General features: G+C 35.6%; 1 protein-coding gene across 1 annotated transcript in view; it reads right to left on the bottom strand.

The window, feature by feature from the left end:
• The window catches only part of ADGB (androglobin), a 121,708-nt gene that overhangs the window by 17,017 nt on the left and 86,994 nt on the right, over positions 1-17,697 (bottom strand). Inside the window, exons 25-29 of the mRNA XM_010584512.1 lie at positions 16,455-16,589; positions 16,103-16,256; positions 9,956-10,143; positions 8,151-8,335; positions 1,106-1,302 (exon numbers count right to left, since the gene is read on the bottom strand). Of these exons, the coding sequence (XP_010582814.1) occupies positions 1,106-1,302; positions 8,151-8,335; positions 9,956-10,143; positions 16,103-16,256; positions 16,455-16,589 (859 nt within the window). The remainder of the gene's footprint in view (positions 1-1,105; positions 1,303-8,150; positions 8,336-9,955; positions 10,144-16,102; positions 16,257-16,454; positions 16,590-17,697) is intronic.

The raw sequence follows: 17,697 nt of genomic DNA, 5'->3' as shown, positions 1-17,697 counted from the left end.
AAAACACACAACTTAAAAGCTTGCACATTACAGTATTCACAAGAAGCTTAAAAAATTAGTGTTAATTGGACAGATTTTATTTTAATACCTGTGAAATTAAACAATTACTCAAGCATTTATCAAGTGAAACTAAACTGGGCTATACAATAAGGACCTACATTCCTTTAAGATTTCCATGTAACTTTCCTATGTACACCACGTGCTAAAACAAAGACTTTTGTCTTTGATTTTAAGACCTACTACAGGGTTTTGAGCCCTAATACTAGCACTCAATAATGTCTTAATTTGAGGTAGAGGTCACAGGTTCCATGGGTTATTTTAAAACATTGGCTACACTGAACAGGAAATGATTCTCTTTAAAAATTGCTTTCCAAATTCTAAAGCCAGTTCTGAGTCAAACGAACAACCCTGGAATTTATTTCTCAATAGTTTTTTGTTTTTTTCCTTGGAATATTTTGTTGCAATTGAACTCAATTATCAGGAAAAATCACAGTAGAGAAACACTTGGAGATAGAGAAACAAGAACTGTTTGAGAAGATGAATGTTGTTTTCTTAAGATAGACAAATAATCCCAGGTGAAGTCAAGAAAAATCCCTGGTTTTGACATCCCTTGCTGAGAAACTTGGCTCAAGTAGCAGCTATTGTGTGTGTGTTACTAAAGCTTTCAGCTAACTGGCAATGGGTGTTTCTCTTAAAACTCTTAAAGATGACCTTCTCTTACTTAATATTGCAAAGAAAACTCACACTGAAGCATCAGAAGTTTAACTTCATTACTGGTAGTTTTTGGCCCTTCGCTGAAAGTTACGCTATACTTGAACTGGATTTGGCAAATGAAGAACATTTAAAAATTGAATGTATCATCACCTTGATTTGGAAACAAAAATGACCCCTTGTTATTTGGTTATTCATATTTGCACATTAACCTTTCTCCATAGCCTCATTCAGAAGCTACCAACAATCTTAATTTTGGATTCCTTGTTCTTGGCTCAGGATATCAGATCTCCACATGTACCAAAAGAATTATCAATACCCCTTCATTGGTTTGGTTTTTTGTTTGTTTGTTTGTTTGTTTGTTTCCAAATCCCAGTGATTTGGAATCTCTTACTCGTTGTGGACTTCCATCATTATTTTGAAAGTTTTCCAAGAGGAAAGATTCTTCTAATATAGGTAGACCTTCTCGTACAAGTCTTGGCTTGACAGAAGTTTTGGTGTCCTTTGAAGATGAAATATGACCTTTTTTTTTTGATCCTCCAGTTTCTGATTCCTTCTTTGTACTACTTTGAATAATCTGGGTTTTGCTTGCTGCAAGATGATAAAAAATGTCAGTGTAAATTTCCAGAAATTCTATGAATTATTGATATGAGGTAAGCAGATGCCCCCAGAAACTATGAGAAAGAAGAATTACCATAGTCAATTTTCTAATGCTGTATTATGCTCACAAGGTTCCAATTACAATTGTGCTTATTCCAAATACTACCCTTATTTCATTCTGCATGCAAATCACAAATCTCTTCAAAGTAAATAATGAGAAACTTGAAAGACTGTATATATAACTGTTGTTACTATTTATAAAGCATATAATTCCGCCCCCCCCAAAACCCGCACTTCTTTCTTGCACTAACCACCACAGCATCATGCTATATATTACATACTACAGATAGCCTTATACTCTGTATGATGGGATCTCTGTATAGCTCACTTAGTTTAATGAATTGTGTATACCGGTGGAAGGAGGGGAGAGGTGCATTGGCCACAGTTCTGGCAATTCCTACCCTTACAGAAGTCTCTTATGTCAACCTGACACAAAGATCATAGCTGACTGAAGTTTAGAAAAAGCGAAGGAAGGTATTAATGTGGGAAAACTGTGAAGCCAGGAATGTGCTAAAGAAGGGCTGTAACAGAAGTATTAATCCAGAAAACGTAAACTTGTGTTCATTTCTAATGCCACTGAAATCTATGACATTATCTTGGCTGAATGTCTACAGAGAAAGGAAAGAGAATTCTAAAAGGGAACATCTCACAGAAAATTGAATAAGGGCAAAACCCCCACATCTGGGGAAGCAGCTTCACCTGTGTTACACTAATAATAGCTGGACCATCAAATGGGAAAGAGATATATTTTGACTTTACTGACGACAGAAGGCTTTACTCTTCCCAAGGTTTATTGTAGAAGCAAAAAATGATACTGTATCATTGCAACACTTCAAAAGAAAAACGTAGAGTTTCACCCGGTTGACAAAACATCCAGGGAAGTTTACAGGACTCGACAGGACTATTAGACCAGATTCAGCAAAATTTACTGGTGGTGTGTCAGTGTATAAATGCCAAATAAGAGGTTAAGTGTGCCACTAGAAACTCAAAGGGAGTCAGAAAATACTGTTTCTTATGGAAGTCAGATACCACGGATCACTTGCTATCACATCATCCTCTGCAGTAAGGCAGTGCTTCCTTTTTCCTAAGAAAATCAGTAGAAGTTGGGAAATGAAAACAAGACCTTGCAGAGAGGCTTTCTTCAAGATGTCTCAACCTCCTAATCACAAGCTATGAGTTGCTCTTCTGCGTGACATTCAGAATCTTTAGCACCTGAACTATCCCTGTTGCTGTCCCTGTGGTAAGGCGGCCTCTAAGAGAAACTTGAAGGACAATATTTAGTTTGTTCTAACCCCTTTTTTAGAGCAATGCAACTCCATGGCTGCTGTTTTGTAGAATATATGCCTAAGCAAGCCTGTGTCTGTGGAATAGTTTCTCACTCAAATAGAGCCTGCTGAGCCTTCCAGATATCAGTTAGCTTCCCATGCTGTGAAGATGAGAGGAGACATAAGTCATAGTGGTTAGATTATCAAGTCTTTCATCAGAGGGAACCAAAATCATGAGGCTTTCACTCAACAGAAGTGCATTTGGATGAAGAAGAAACATTATCCAGAGACTGGAATCTTGCATGTTCTTTTACATCTGTGTGAAAGCCTGCTGCAGAGAAACGATTTGGATTCCACACGGATGAATGACTCTACATACAGACGTTTTCCAGTTGGGTAACTTGCCTTTAGGGTACCATTTGCAATATTTCCATGAAAGTTTCTAGTCAGGAAAGATCTTCAATGCCTGCCTGAGCACTGTTATCAAGGGACAGGGCAAATAATTTACAAAAAGGTAGCTTTAAAGCAGTGAGGCCAACTAAATATACTCCCTCTTGTAGGCAACAGAGAGGTGAGCTCCTCTCCAGGAGGTCTGGTGCCTGGGCTTTAGAGCTGTGCACTGCCCTCTGAAGGGGCCTACCTCTACATACCAAGGTAGGTGGGTTTCAAGGGAGGTTGAACTACTTCAGCTATAATTAGCTGTCATGAATGCCTCACTATCCTCCTTTTCTCTCTCTCCTAAACCTGAAGAGCTTAAGTATTGAAAACTTTATAATGGTTTGCCCAGAGGATGAGCCTGCCATGAAGATAACTCAGCTCAGAATGGTGGAATCCTCCATAAGACTCATTCTGCTTTCCTTGCTGGAAAGATGGCTTGGGAAAGTTACCAAAAATGCATACACATCCAAAATAATATTTCTAGCAATTGTCACCAGGTGGTGCTGTGACACCAAATTACTTTCCTTACTACATACATAAATATTCAGTCTTGGTTTTCCTAACCAAAGTTCTGACTAGAAGGAAGTCCTACCTACCTTAGTTCCAGATTCAAATAAATATCTGAACGAGATTTTGATACTTTGAGACTGGATTGTATCAGGCTGCTACTATGGAAAATAAAAGGATTATGAACATTCACTTGCCTATCTGTGCTTATAGGACTACTATGCTTGTATCAACAAAATGAGTTGTGCTTGCAATGTGTCAATGTGTAACTCCTTTATTGGCAAGCGAATGTTCAAGGTCCAAGTCATCTGCTACATCTCAAGAGAGGTTAATATATTCAAAATCAATTGGTTTAATGTAGGTTTTGAGCTATAAAAGACATTTATAAAACAGCTGTGACTGGAGATGAATTAACAGTTTGTGGGTGGGAAACGGGGATAAAGTTTTATTGGTGATGCTTGCACAGTAATGCCACTTAAGAGTACTTCTCTCAATACAGCGATCAATTCTATGAGAGGCAGAACACATGTGATACTGAATAGGTCTCAAATGTGAGGATTGTGTCTTGTTTAACTAACAAGTTCGGTGCTGATGGTACAGCAGTGGTTTCTGATTATTCCTATTCTGTGAAAACACACTTTTTTAGAGAACAACTAGATACTGATGGTATGAATCTTGTTGTAATAAGTACCAATTGTAAAAATCCCCACCTGAACTTGGCATCTGTATTTAAGAAGGTTCCTATATTGATTGTTATTGTACAGTCCATAATATCCTAACACTTTTGACAATAGCAAAGAAATATGCTTTTACAGTGCCAAAAATTGCACCTACAGACACTCAGCAGGCTCGGTAATATGATACTGTCATATTGGTTATACTGAGTACATTTCATAATCTTTTCATTTAGTTTGGATGCTGTGAAAGATTTGGAACAGTAACACAAAATGTCTTCTTTGTGATATACAGGATGCATAAATAGGAGAAGAACTTAAGGCCACTTGGTCTAAAATTGTAAAAATAATAGTAATAGTTAAAAAAAAAAATTGAACAGTGACAGCTTCACAGTCATTCCTTCCAAATGACAGCTCTCTATATGCACACATGCACACTTAAATGGCATCAGAATATTCATTTCACCTTCAAATACAGTCTAAAATCATAATGCTTTTTTATAGGCTCCACTGCTGAATACAAACGTGATATGACAACCTTCCTATTTTCAATCAGGTTAATATAACAGATATTTCACTGAATGATTCACAATGGATTTAAATAATTTTAAATTAGCAGAAATTATTTGTATCACAGCACATAAGAATAAGAGAAGCCTAATGTGAGTGTCTGATTTCTGAGGATACTTTGTAAAGTTCTTCTCACCTATGCCCCCTGCTAGTCTGGAAAAGACAAAATGTGCTTCTTAGTTATTCTGCCCCAACCTCTCCCTTCCAGCACCTGTTGGAACCCATTTCTCTTCTCTTTCATCTGATTGTGCCTTGTAACTTATTTCAGTCTACAGACAATGATCTTTGCCAACAAGACAGTTTCCTGAAAGAAAGTTTCTCCTTCACTTTAGTGAGGGTAACTCAGCAATTTATTTCAAGTATTGTGATGCTGGCCCTAATCTGAGCTATCTTATGGCTTTCCTGCTTCTATTTCCATGAGTCTACTAAAGAATCCATTCCCACATTCCAAAATCAGTAACCAAAAAATAACTGTCGATTATCTTGGTAACCGAGACAGAATCATGACAGGTTCTCCATGACTTTAAAACCACAACACTGTCATCTGATGAATTGTACTTTAAGAGCATGGTCTCCATGGTATTTAATTTTACATTTCTGGTAATAACAAGGTGCAGTTGAGGCAGAAATCAAGATGTTTCATAAACATGATTAAATTAGTTATTTTTCTCACACAGCATTGGAAATTTAGATAAAACATTTTTCTAAAGGATCCTGTTAGGAAATTACACAGTTCAAAATAGCGGAGGTGAGCACATGAAATATGATGCTATTTTGGGCTTTAGCAAAGCAATAATCCAGTATTTGAACAATTTGTCTTTGCCTCAGGTTCTGAATATGCTCAAACAGGCAGAAACTGATTGATTTACAGAAGATTTATTATTTAAAAGTCTTCATAAAAGGACTGAAGACTTTAATATCTTACAACATCGATCTATAATGGTGTCCATGAGAGTACAGTAGCTGACTTGTTTGCTTATGAACAACTGCTTTATTTAAGCAAACTTGTAATGTTTATGAAGAATATAATTTTCAACATGAAACCCATAATGAAAAATTCAAAATAGTACATGATCTTACAAATAAAACGGAAATAGCTTGATTAAGAAGTGAAGTGTATAGAAAACAGGGAAATGACGATTATGAAAAAAGTTAAGATGGCATAGCAGTAGCATCTAAAATCTATTACATATAAGAAGTGTAGCCAAAGCAGGTAGATGGTACTTCATTTTTGTTAAAAATTACCTGAGCACTACAGGGACAATTATTGAAAATCTGCCTAAGAATTATGTACCTCATTCAGCTGCATCTATTGTTTCTGAACAGCAAGATTAAGCACCACTTCAAAATCAAATGTCAATTAACTGGCCGAGCGTGCTTTCAGATGACAAAATTTTCATTCCAGTTTTGTTTTAGCTTCTACAGTAGCCCAGCCCCAATTTTATCAAACAATAAAAATGCCAGTAGCAAACAGCTACTGGAGTTCTTGAGTACTGAGTTTGGCAGAACTCTTAACTTCTGAAAGCCTGCAAGTGAAGCATGAAAGAGGATGTCCAGATAACCTAACTCTGCCCTCTGGAGCATGCAGGGAGTTATCTCGCTACATCAGAGGGGGCTGATGGCAGAGCATTGCTACAATCTCAAGCCGAAGGCTCTCTCTATTAAGTCTGGTTGTAAATGAATACCTCCTTAGTTGGACAGCACATCCAAGGCAACTAGATTATTTGTGTATCATTAAGAAAAAACCCCAAACTATAAGCCTTAACTACTGACTGACTTCATGGGATCACAGGATGCTGAGGGGTCCTGGCAGAGGCTGGAAGACACCACTGGAGATCATTTAGTTCAATCCCATTGCTAAAAGCAGGGTCAGCTAGGGCAGGTTGCTCATGGACATGTCCAGTTGGGTTTTGATTATCACCAAGGATGAAAACTCCAAAACCTCTCTGGGCAACCTGTTCCAGTGTTTGACACTCTGAGTGTAAAAACGAAACAAAAAAGAAAACCCCAAACCAAACAACTCCTCCCCCCTCCAAATCACCTTTTTAATGCTTAAATTGTATTTTCTGTATTTCAGTTTGTGCCTGTTGCCTCTTGTCTTGTCACTGAGCACCACTGAAAAGAGTTTGGCTTAATTTTCCTTACCTCCTTGCCCCATCTCCCAGTATTTATATGCTGCCAGTCTTGGGCATACAGTAGACTCGGAATGTTAGTTTGCTGGACTACAGAGAGTCAGTTTTAACTGATGCCAGCTGGATTATTGTTAGGTACAATCACTAGTTTCAAAGTACTTTGAGAAAAATACATTAATTTTAGCATACTCATGAAAGGTGACCTTTGAACACACACTAGTTCTCACCTTTAATGAGAGGTGAGCTGACAAGACTGCAATGTAATGAATGGCAATAAAAACAAAACAAAAACTTTGAGCAAATGAACTTGATTCAACTGTTCAGCCAAAAATGAGTGAGGTGTTTGCTGTAACTTTCAAATGAATTTGTCTCAAAGGAAATTTTGTTTAAATTCAAGTATTCCCATAAGGTACAAATTTTCTCAGTATTTCAGTTGCTATCATAAAGAATTGACAATAGTATAGCAAGTATAATAAATATGCCAACTTTGCAAGTCTGGGGCAAGTAGCTCTTCCTTCAGTGTCTTCTATTTCCATGAATATCATTGTAAAGCTGTAGCAGAGGTAGAGTCAAAAATTGAGAGATTTTTCTTAAGGATAAATAATACATCATTTATTCAAGAGTCTTTGCCTTGTACTCTGGGGCTCATATGATGGATGAGAAGCCAATAAAACATGTGCTTCTGCTAAAAGGAGTGATGCTCAGGATGGTGCATTTAAACCCTAAGGCTCAGTGTAATCTGCGAATTATCTACCATGTCCCATGGTCTGGGCATCAGTTTCCTAACAGCCAAAATTTTTTGAACTTTAAGATCAAACAAATAAAGGCAAGATCTTGAAAAGAAAACATATTTCAGTTCTCAAGGACAAGGCAAGCATATGCATAAAAATTTTCAGAACTGAGAAGCCACTTCAATTATCCACAAAACTCTACTCAGATATAAAACAAGACCAAAAGGCAGAGGAAGAAAATAAGGCTGGACACCTTATTTCAATCAATCCTTTCGGTACCCTTCCTCCTTGCTGAGGACCAAGGACTCCTGTTCATTGCTCAGAAATGTAGCTGATTTCACTCAATCACAAAGCAATTAGGGATTCATGGAAAAAGTAGGAAGAAATAATATTTTCTCTGATTATCTAATGTTACTGTAAGAATGTATATCCCTCATATCAAATACAGAATATAATACTTACAATGGGAACTCAAAAGTGTTTCATTACTCAAGAAATTAAAAGCAGGGATGACTGCATGGCCCTTTCCAGTGACACTCACAATTTCTTCCTCATTATCTAGAACTTGTAGTTTAATGAAGACATCTGATTTAGAGGTTTGTACCTGCACTGTAGCAATATGTGGCGCTGAGACTTTTACTGAATACCTAAAGAGGAAGACAAAAATGATAGCAACATAACCAAATATACCAGGTCATTCTTTTTTAGGAAAGTACCTAAACCTTGTGCTGACCTGGAAGCGAACACTTAAAATTGAGTTTGTAGTCAACTGTTTTCCTGCAATCTGGTAGGCTAAGCTTCCTGTAGTGAAGTTTAGTGCAGTGAATCCATGGTCAAAGTAAGTGCTGCTGCAAAAAAAGGGGTGGTCTTGCCATTTCTTTTTTTCACTGCCTTATCGAATGTCCAGATATACATTTTCCCTCCTGCTGTACTAGTATTTGTTGAAAAACATGGTTAGCCAGATTAAGGGACTGTTTCAATTAAAAAGTAACTGAGCAAAAGAAAAAAAAAAGAAAGCTTTGCTTTCAAAAGGGTAGAGCTATCTCATTTGACAGCAGTGGCCAATCTGGTCAACTTAAAAGACTGTGGAATTAGAAGATTGTAGAATTAGAGTCTTAGGATGAAATTTAAATAATAGTTTTGTTGTTACTCATAACGTTATATATTACTTGCTTTTTGTCCATAAATTCAAATTGTTAGACTAATCTCACCAAGCAAGCAAACGAACAACACATAAAAACTCTATCACCCCAAGTTCAGCATATTTGGAGCCAAAAATATATAAATATTCTAAAATAAACTTTTTAAAAGATTGCCAACACCAGAGGGGAGAAAAAGAAAAAAACTCATCAAGAAAGAGAGAGTTTACAGAATTTGAGTGCATTTGTTATATTTCCACTACATGCTTTCTTCGTTTATATTGAAAGTGATTCCTCCTGTTAAATAGACCTCTATCCCAAGAATAATCCATTGATTTGAAATATTAATACAAATTGTCAGGAATGAAGGCAAAATGTTCTAGAATTAACCTTCAAAATACATACATGTAATCAGCCCTAGGCACGGGGCCTGTTTTAGTGCAGGGTGTAGTCCTATGTGTAAAAACTTAAGCATAGTGATTTAGTCAGGGTCAGTTCTGAACTCAGATGCAGCCAGAATAAACTGATTTTAATAAACTTTAATCAGTTAAGGAAGGATTAATAAAAATTAAATGATCATGTTTTTATTAAATAAGTTCCCCTGAAAGAATCAGTATGTTAAAATAAAATGCATATAAATTTTTCTGCCAACACTGCAAGATGGAAATTGGTCTGATATATCAGAAAAGAAAGCATTGTATTTCTGTATTATTTAAAGCTTTATCTGAATAGCTGAAAAAATATATCAAACTTTATGTCTCCTCCCCACCTGCAAAATCTTGATTTCAACATATATTTAATCCCCCAAAGGACTGTGGAATTTCAGTTACTGACATACGGATAAGATTTCAAGATCGAGCTTAGAGAAATGCAAAATACTGCTATTATGTTTTTAAAGTTATAGTCTGTGTACTTCATACCTGTTCTTCATTAAGCAGTGGCAATATTCCAGAAAATAACACTTCCACAAATGAAATGTTAAATTTGGTATTGCACATAGATGTCCCATAAAATTCAGATATTTGCCTTAATACCCTCCCCTTCTACGAAAGAGTAAAGAACATACTTTTCTGTCAGGGATGGTCCACATAAAAAGCAGAATTTAATCATTCTTCTCTCAATATTTACCTGAACATTACATGCTTGTCATTGGGTATGTAATACTCTTTAATTTCTTTAGTAGAATAGACATTATTTACAGCCTCACGAGAGAGAAATGGGAGCGGACTATGAGAACTGATGAGCCGGAGCCTCCATCTTCCAGCTGCCACAGGCAGGTCACCAGTACGTGCTTCAGCCATAAATGTGTACCCTTTCTGAAAGGAGAAAACAAGTCATTTTTACTTGGAACTAACACTACTCAAAATGCACTCTATGACTCCATGCAACACAGTTTTTGTCCATGTAACACTTATTAATATAATAAGAGATGCTTCATAAGCTAGATTGTAATAGAGCTGTAAGATTCTTGAAAGCAAGACTCTTACAGCTCTATTACAGTCTAACTTATGAAGCATCTCTTATTACAAGAATTTATATTGCAAAAGGTTACATAGCAAGTCAAATCCAGTCTCATCTAGCTTCAAAGCTGGCAGGTATTTTTAGGGCCAGGTACAGTAAAACTCCTGAGGTCACTTTCTAACCAAATTAGTTGATGATTCTAAGTTGTTTAATAAAGTCTAATTTAACAAATATTAATGAGTTCTTATTTTTTTATTTAATCATGTACAGTACTCTAGTCTGAAAAGTCTTATAACATGATTGAAGTTCAGTAAAGCATATTTTTTCAATGTATTTTCTTGCTTTCTACATCATATGACTATGCAAATAGCTCCCAGATAAAACACATCTATACATCCCTGGGTTCTGTAATATTACTGTTCTTTTTCTTGTAAAACCATTAGCAATAGTATCAATCAAATTCTTTTCATTTGGTACAAAAGATTTTTTCCCTCTTAGTATCTGACCAAAACTATATGTGGTGGTGGTGGTGATGGTGATGATAGTAGTAGCAGTAGTAGTAGCAAGAGATATAATGAAGAAAATGACTGCATAGGGCAAGAACTTTCACTCCAAGCTCTGAGACAACCCCATCAAACCCATACTCTACTATTGCTGGGAAACATCTGACCTGTATGCCAGAGGTAAGAAAGATGTGTATTGTAAAGTGTTGATGTACTTGAAAACTGTGCAACAATTTTGAAATTATAGATACTTTTATCTCCAAAGGTGACCACAGCTGAAGATAAGGAAACTAATATTTTGGCAATGCATGCACAAGACATTCAGCAAAAGCTAGCAGTCCTCACACATATGGAAGCAAAATTACATAAAATGTGAACATGAAAATTACTGCATTCACTGGTAAACCAGAGATTTTAAAATGCCCCTTCATACTGTAGGCAGTGTGAAAGTATGGGTGAATGCAGTTTGCTGCATGGAAATTTAGATATCAGATTCCTTCTGTCTTCAAATCTGAGGTTAAATTAATATTGGCCCTGCTTTTAATAATGTCATTGCAAGTATAGCATTAGATGTCAGGATATTAATCTTATTTTTATGAAGATGTTGATTTAAGAAAAAATATTTCTAGTATTAGAAAAGTCAAATAAAAAAATAAATAAAAAATGCTACACACAAGTAATAAGCCTGATGCAGATTTATCTGCTTTTTATGAATCCTGAGAACAGGAATATGGGAAACCAGAATATAATTTAAAAGGTTTCAAAATTTGAATTTATTTTGTATTTGAAAAAAAAAGAAGGCAATATGAATGTGATTACTTGAAAGGCAGGGTCAAGAAAAAGGGACATAATGAGTGCAATGGGGAGCTCAGGATTAAGTCCCTTCTTCAGATTCTCTAAGCTAGCCCTACAATCTTGCTATTTCAAACACTAAAATTTCGTGTTCCACCCAAGAAATAGTCCAGATGAAAATTCTTTGAAAGATTTTCTCTTTTGGCAGTCTTCTGCTAAATTTCAGTTAAAAGAAACCAGTATTCACCAGTAAAAAAACTTTGTTGAAAAATTCTTACAATAATAGAGTTGTGATTTCAGGACTATCCAATAATGCAGGGTTGTGACTTCAGGACTACTGGATATTTAAAATGAAAGTAAAAGAAATGATTCATGGTTCCAATTTGTGCAATTGTAACTGTAAGGCACATTATACCCTTTAATCACTATAAGGTAATAGCAATGATTCAAAGCTATGATTCAAGAGAACTCACTTATTTAAATATCTAGGTAAGCACATAGTTAAAGTCCCCCCTGCTCTTAACAAGTACACTTGGAAACTGAGAAGGATTTAGCCAGATACTCAAGTGCTTTCTGACAGCATGGTGTACATGAGAAAAACACTTTCCGTTGTATACCTGTTTATAATCATAAGGTTATACATTCTTAATGTTACGTATAAATACGCAGAAAATTTAGACTTAAGATTAAAAAAATTGTTTGAGTGAGCACTTTCTGAATATTATAAGCAAGTAGAAAGCAAAATAACTGCATTTTGTAGCTGGTAGGAACAACAAGTAATCATCAGTCACTACTGAGAAATAAGCAAATACATCCAGACAACCCCATCAGATTTATGTCTCTTTCTTAAAAATCTTTGAGAGGTTTCATTACCTACTTAGATATCTTGTTACAATTCACTGTCTTTAGAATCAGAAACGGTTGTTTTCTAATATACCACCTAAACTAACTTTTTTGTGAAGTAAGATGATTTCCTTATGTCCTTCTATGACTAGTCAAGACAAATAACTGATCAGTGTCCTTGTTCAAATAGACTTCTGTCTTCTAGATTAAATGCGTTAGAGATGATTTCTTAAACTCTTATCTTTGTTGGTCAGCTGAAGCTTGAGGTATGCTTATCTCTATCGTTTTCTACAATCTGTTCAAAAGACTTGTGAATAATAAAGAGAGCAGAACTAAAAAAAACCCACAAAAAACCAAAAAACCCCAAACCCAACTGTATTGAGCAGTAGAAAACATTACCACAGAAGAAGAAAATTTAATGCAAAAAAAAAAAAATCCAAATAATGCAAAGCAAGTACTTAGTTTCTATCTAGATTGTAATGTCTGCAGAAAGAAGACAGACATTATTGCTAGTGTGCAGATTTTACCCTTATTGTCAATCATTCTGAAATGAACTTCAGTATGTTCCAGGTGTGTTACTGCAGCAGAATAACAGTATCTGTTGATTGGAATTCTTTTTAGTTCTGTTGTAAATTGCTGATTCATAGTTTTGAAGAGAACAACTAACCGGTAGGTTTATTTTTAAAAAAAAAAAAAAAGGAAGGACCTTAATAATATTGACATTTAGGAATTCAGGCATACTGCATAATTTCTTGCTTGATATTGTTGACTTTTTTACAAAATACTGTTAAAAAGAAAGGTAACATTAAAATAATGCTACTGTATTCTCTGTTTCATAATAATGCATAATGTCTTGTCAAAACATCAATAGAGCTTTCAATAGCTTTTGCAGGTCCACTGAAACATTAATGAACCATTTACAAATAGGAAGAAAAGCTAAATTGTACAGTATAAGGTTATATTCTTACTGAGAAACTCAGTAGCATTGATTAAGAAATGTAATAAGATCAAGTAGAAAAATACAACATACCTGCACAATTCTGTTTTAATACTCTTAAACCAAAATCACTCTTTACTGATATTAACCACATTTAATATTAAAAAATGTAAGTCCTGAGTTTAGAGAATAATAACAAAAATGTCTGCTTTAAGAGGGCACTTCAATAAGGAAGGACAGGAATAAAATAAAAAGGGCCATTTTCATTAGCTAATGACAGAATCACTGAGGCTATCGTGCTGTACCATGGAAAAAAACCCAGTGTGGAATGTACCAGGTGGGGTAGTGCATAGCTAAACAAGCATTTCCAATTTTAAAACCACTCTACTGCACAAAGTGTTGGTAAAATCTTACTTGGAATATTGTGTACAATTTTGGACATCTTTATTCAAGAAAGATATGTTAAATGGGAGGAGGTCTGAGAAAGAGTTAGTAAAATCAGGGAAATGGAAAACCTGCCTTACAAGGCAGAACTAGACAGTTGTATTCTGCTAAGCAAGACAAATGCTGAGATGAGATCTGAAATAAATCTGAAGTTGTGCTTGTTCTTTCCACAACCTGTCACTTTCCTGAAAAGCACTAAGTAGTGTTTACCATTGAGATTTCTTTTTGCATCCTGCCACTTGCCACTGTTGGATTCCAAACCAAATTTTCCTGTCTGGTGGAATCCACACCCCATCTCTGATCCCAAATTAGTTTTGAGAGCTTGAAGAGTTTGTTTGCAACCCTTCTTTTTTAAGCATATTCCTCCAGCAGCAGTAGTCTTTATCTGTCACATTCAGCTAATATTCACTATAAACACTAGATAAGGCAAGTTCATTCTAGTGCAAAAAAAAGTTTGATGAAACTGGAGGTTACAAAAGAAAGACAAGAAAACTGCTCCTGCAGTGTTAGACTGTAACTGGCATCAATTCCTTGTTACTGACAGAGGAGACTGAGAAGGCTAAAATATGAACCTGTCTTCACTAAAAGGTCAACTGTGAACACGTGGCTAGAATAGTTAATATTAGGGGGAATATTAAAGAGGTAAGAGACAGACCAGAATAGGAAAATAAGTAGTAAATGATCATATAGATAAATTAAGAATTTGGATTAGTTAGGTCTGATGAACTTCTGAACTGTCTGAAGGATAACAACAGATTAAAAAAATCAGGAAACTTTTAAATTATGTTTGATAACTGATGGAGGACAGGTAAAGTACTGGAAGACTATAGAACTGCAATGTTTGGGGTTTTTTTTAGATGGACAAAGGTGTCTAGAAAATCGTTACTCAGCATAACTCCAATGGCTGAAAACCTCATGAAATAACTAATAAAATTAACTCCTTGCAACCCCTTCAACATAGCAAAATGACTACAAAACCCAAGTCCTATCAAACCAATCAAGCCTCCTTCTATAGGAAAGCACACTATGGGGAAGGAGACACCTGACACCATCTCTTTGATCATTCTTCTAAGCCTAGGAAAATGCAGTCATAATGAAGAAACTAAGGTGGCTGTTGGACAATCACATCCAGAAAGCACATACTCATGGCTCCTTTTGGAAGAGCGGGATGCAATCAGTGAGATTTCAAAGAGCTAACCTGAACCTGATTCCATTCAATATTTTTATTAATAATGTAGGTGGTGGAATGGAGAACATATATATTTAATTAGCTGATACCACAAACTCAGAAGGATTGTAACTTTAGATGAAGAGAAAATAAGAATTCAAGATTATTTTAAACTAGGGAAATGGTCTGAAAAAATAGCATTAAAATCAGTAGTGAAATACACTGTATTTAGTCGAGAATAATAAACTGCAGGATTCAGTTCTTCAGAAAAGCACCTAGGGTTACAGAAGTACATGAGTCAACAATGGTGTTGCAAAATAGGGCAAGCATCACAGTTGGATATATAAGCAGAGTAAACCCCACAAGACGTGTAAACTAATCATTCCTTACTCATCATTTGTATGGCCACAAGTTAACCCCTGGTGCAAAGTTTACTGTGCTCAGTGTTGTGCATGATAAACAAGAAAAAGACAGCAGCAATTGGAAAGACTCCAGAGGAGAGAGCAATCAAGAGTGTAGAACACGTCACTTGCAAGGGAAGACTGAGCAAACTGTCTTCTTCAGTCTAAAGGTAAAAAGGCAGAAGGAGGGGAAGCTGTGATAATTATTTAACAATATAGGGGTTTTTTTAGAAGCAATTTACACCAATGCTTCTGAGGTAACACACAGGCTTTGAGGGAGAGTATATCTAAAGCTGTCTTTGGCATTTACACTGCAATTATCACTAGCACCTGAAAATGCATGTGAATTTAATTACTGTAAGCATGACTTATAGAAGGCTATTCAAACCTTATTCTTAGTTTAGCCCCTGACTCTTGAAGGTTGTTTTCTCAGATGGACAGCATCAGCAGCAACCATGTTGCCATTGAGTAGCAGAGCACAGGGAAGTTGGATAATATTCCTCCATTTAGCGATAGTAAAAAACATCAAAGAAAATTAAAGCTATTCCTGCACTGCAAAAGGTTTAGCACAGAAGCAGATCAGTGAAAGTCTCTGTTCAAACTTGCTAATAAATAAGGGCATGCTTCAAAGTAGAACATTATGACATAGCTAAAAATGTCCACAGAATTTGGGCAATTTTTAATATTTTAAAAATTATACTTTTCACAACAACTCTCTGCATTTACCTTATTTTTGGGATAAACACGAGGTGCCACTTTGAAAAAGACATATGGCATTTCCTCCAGTGTGTCATTATCAACAACATGAAGTCTACAGGACGGGATAGTGGTATACACCTTTGGCACTATAAGCATGTCTTCTGGAACATGAAATATTTCCCTTAAAAAAAAAAGTAAAATTATATTAAAATTATTTTCACAAATAAAATTATTTGTGTAACATGAAGTAGAAGTATACATTAGAATTTAAAGAAAGTAGACTTATGTAAAATTATATTTTTAAAGCAGGTTACTGAAAAACCACAGTGCATCAGTACCACTTCCCCACAAGAGTTACACAGGGCTGTAGGAAACTTACCTAAAAACCACAAACCACACATTTGGTGGCTGATCAGCATACGTTACAGCATAGTCAGTGAAAGAGATCTTACACCACTCATCTTCATAACAAGGAAACTTTTCAATTGACTTACAGTTTCTTTTAAACATTTCTCTGGAAAGCAGAAAACAAGATAAATATTTAAATCTAATCAGGAGGGCACATATGTCTTGACTTTAACTTATGCTAATCATGAAGAACACTACTTCGTGCATGAATGTAAAACAATGATATAAAATGCGTTGCTAATGTTTCTCCAGTAGCTATCCACTCTCAAAAAAATAAAAAATCAGGTAGGGATCAGCTCTTTCAGAGCTAATGGCTGGTAATGGCCAATACTTACATACAAATATTTCTATCAGTTGGTCTATCCACGAGTACAACTGCTCCTAATGTTATGGCTTCTACAAAACTTTACTACTACTTTTTTTTTTTTAATAAATATCAGTTAGCATAACTTCCATTTCTTTATATTAAGCTGTCATCTTAAAGCTATGGCATCATTAGGAGATTAAAAAACCCTTTACATACTTTTAAAACTTTTTGGGGAAAAAAAAAGGAATAAAGCAAAACCAAATAAATTTAAAATGGGATGAAAGACATTCACACAGGAAGGAACCTAAGACTGTAAATTCAGAAGTTATTTGTAAGGCAAATAAGCTTGCAGGTGTTATAAAGTTCTGTGAAATTAAAGCTAACCTCACTGGCACCTGACACCAGGAATTTTTATTTATCATATGCAGTATCAAAAATTAATGTTCCTCTGGACAAAGCAATTAGAAGATCCGCATACAAAATTCACTGTTATGTGAACAGGTTGTCTGGTGAAGGGCAGAAGAAAGATAACTGGTCTCACTCCATGTTTTGGCTCCTTCCAGAGATTTCCTCTGTGAAATGATGAGTGAAAATACACCTACGCAGAGGTGAAGGAAAGGATAACCTTCTCCTCGCCACTCCCTCTGTCTTGCATTATTCTTCAACTACCCGCTTTCTGCAGTAAGTAAACAATATATCTTTTTTGCTATCTTTTAATTGGTCTAATTCAAAGTTTGGTTTATATGGTTTATGTAAAATGGATAGGCTAAAGAAACCTCACAACATCAATTTTTGGTGACAGCTGTCTTCTTTTCCGTGTCAAATATGAATGTGTTCAAGTTGTTCAGCTGCAAAAGTTTTATCCACAAAATTTGGACAATGCTAGTCTGATGTTCTACTATTCCTA

The sequence above is a fragment of the Haliaeetus leucocephalus genome, unplaced genomic scaffold (assembly GCF_000737465.1).
Source record: "Haliaeetus leucocephalus isolate CR32 unplaced genomic scaffold, Haliaeetus_leucocephalus-4.0 Scaffold992, whole genome shotgun sequence".
NCBI classification, from domain to species: domain Eukaryota; kingdom Metazoa; phylum Chordata; class Aves; order Accipitriformes; family Accipitridae; genus Haliaeetus; species Haliaeetus leucocephalus.
Note: the sequence above shows the minus strand (reverse complement) of the source record. Positions and strands in the feature narration are given on the sequence as shown.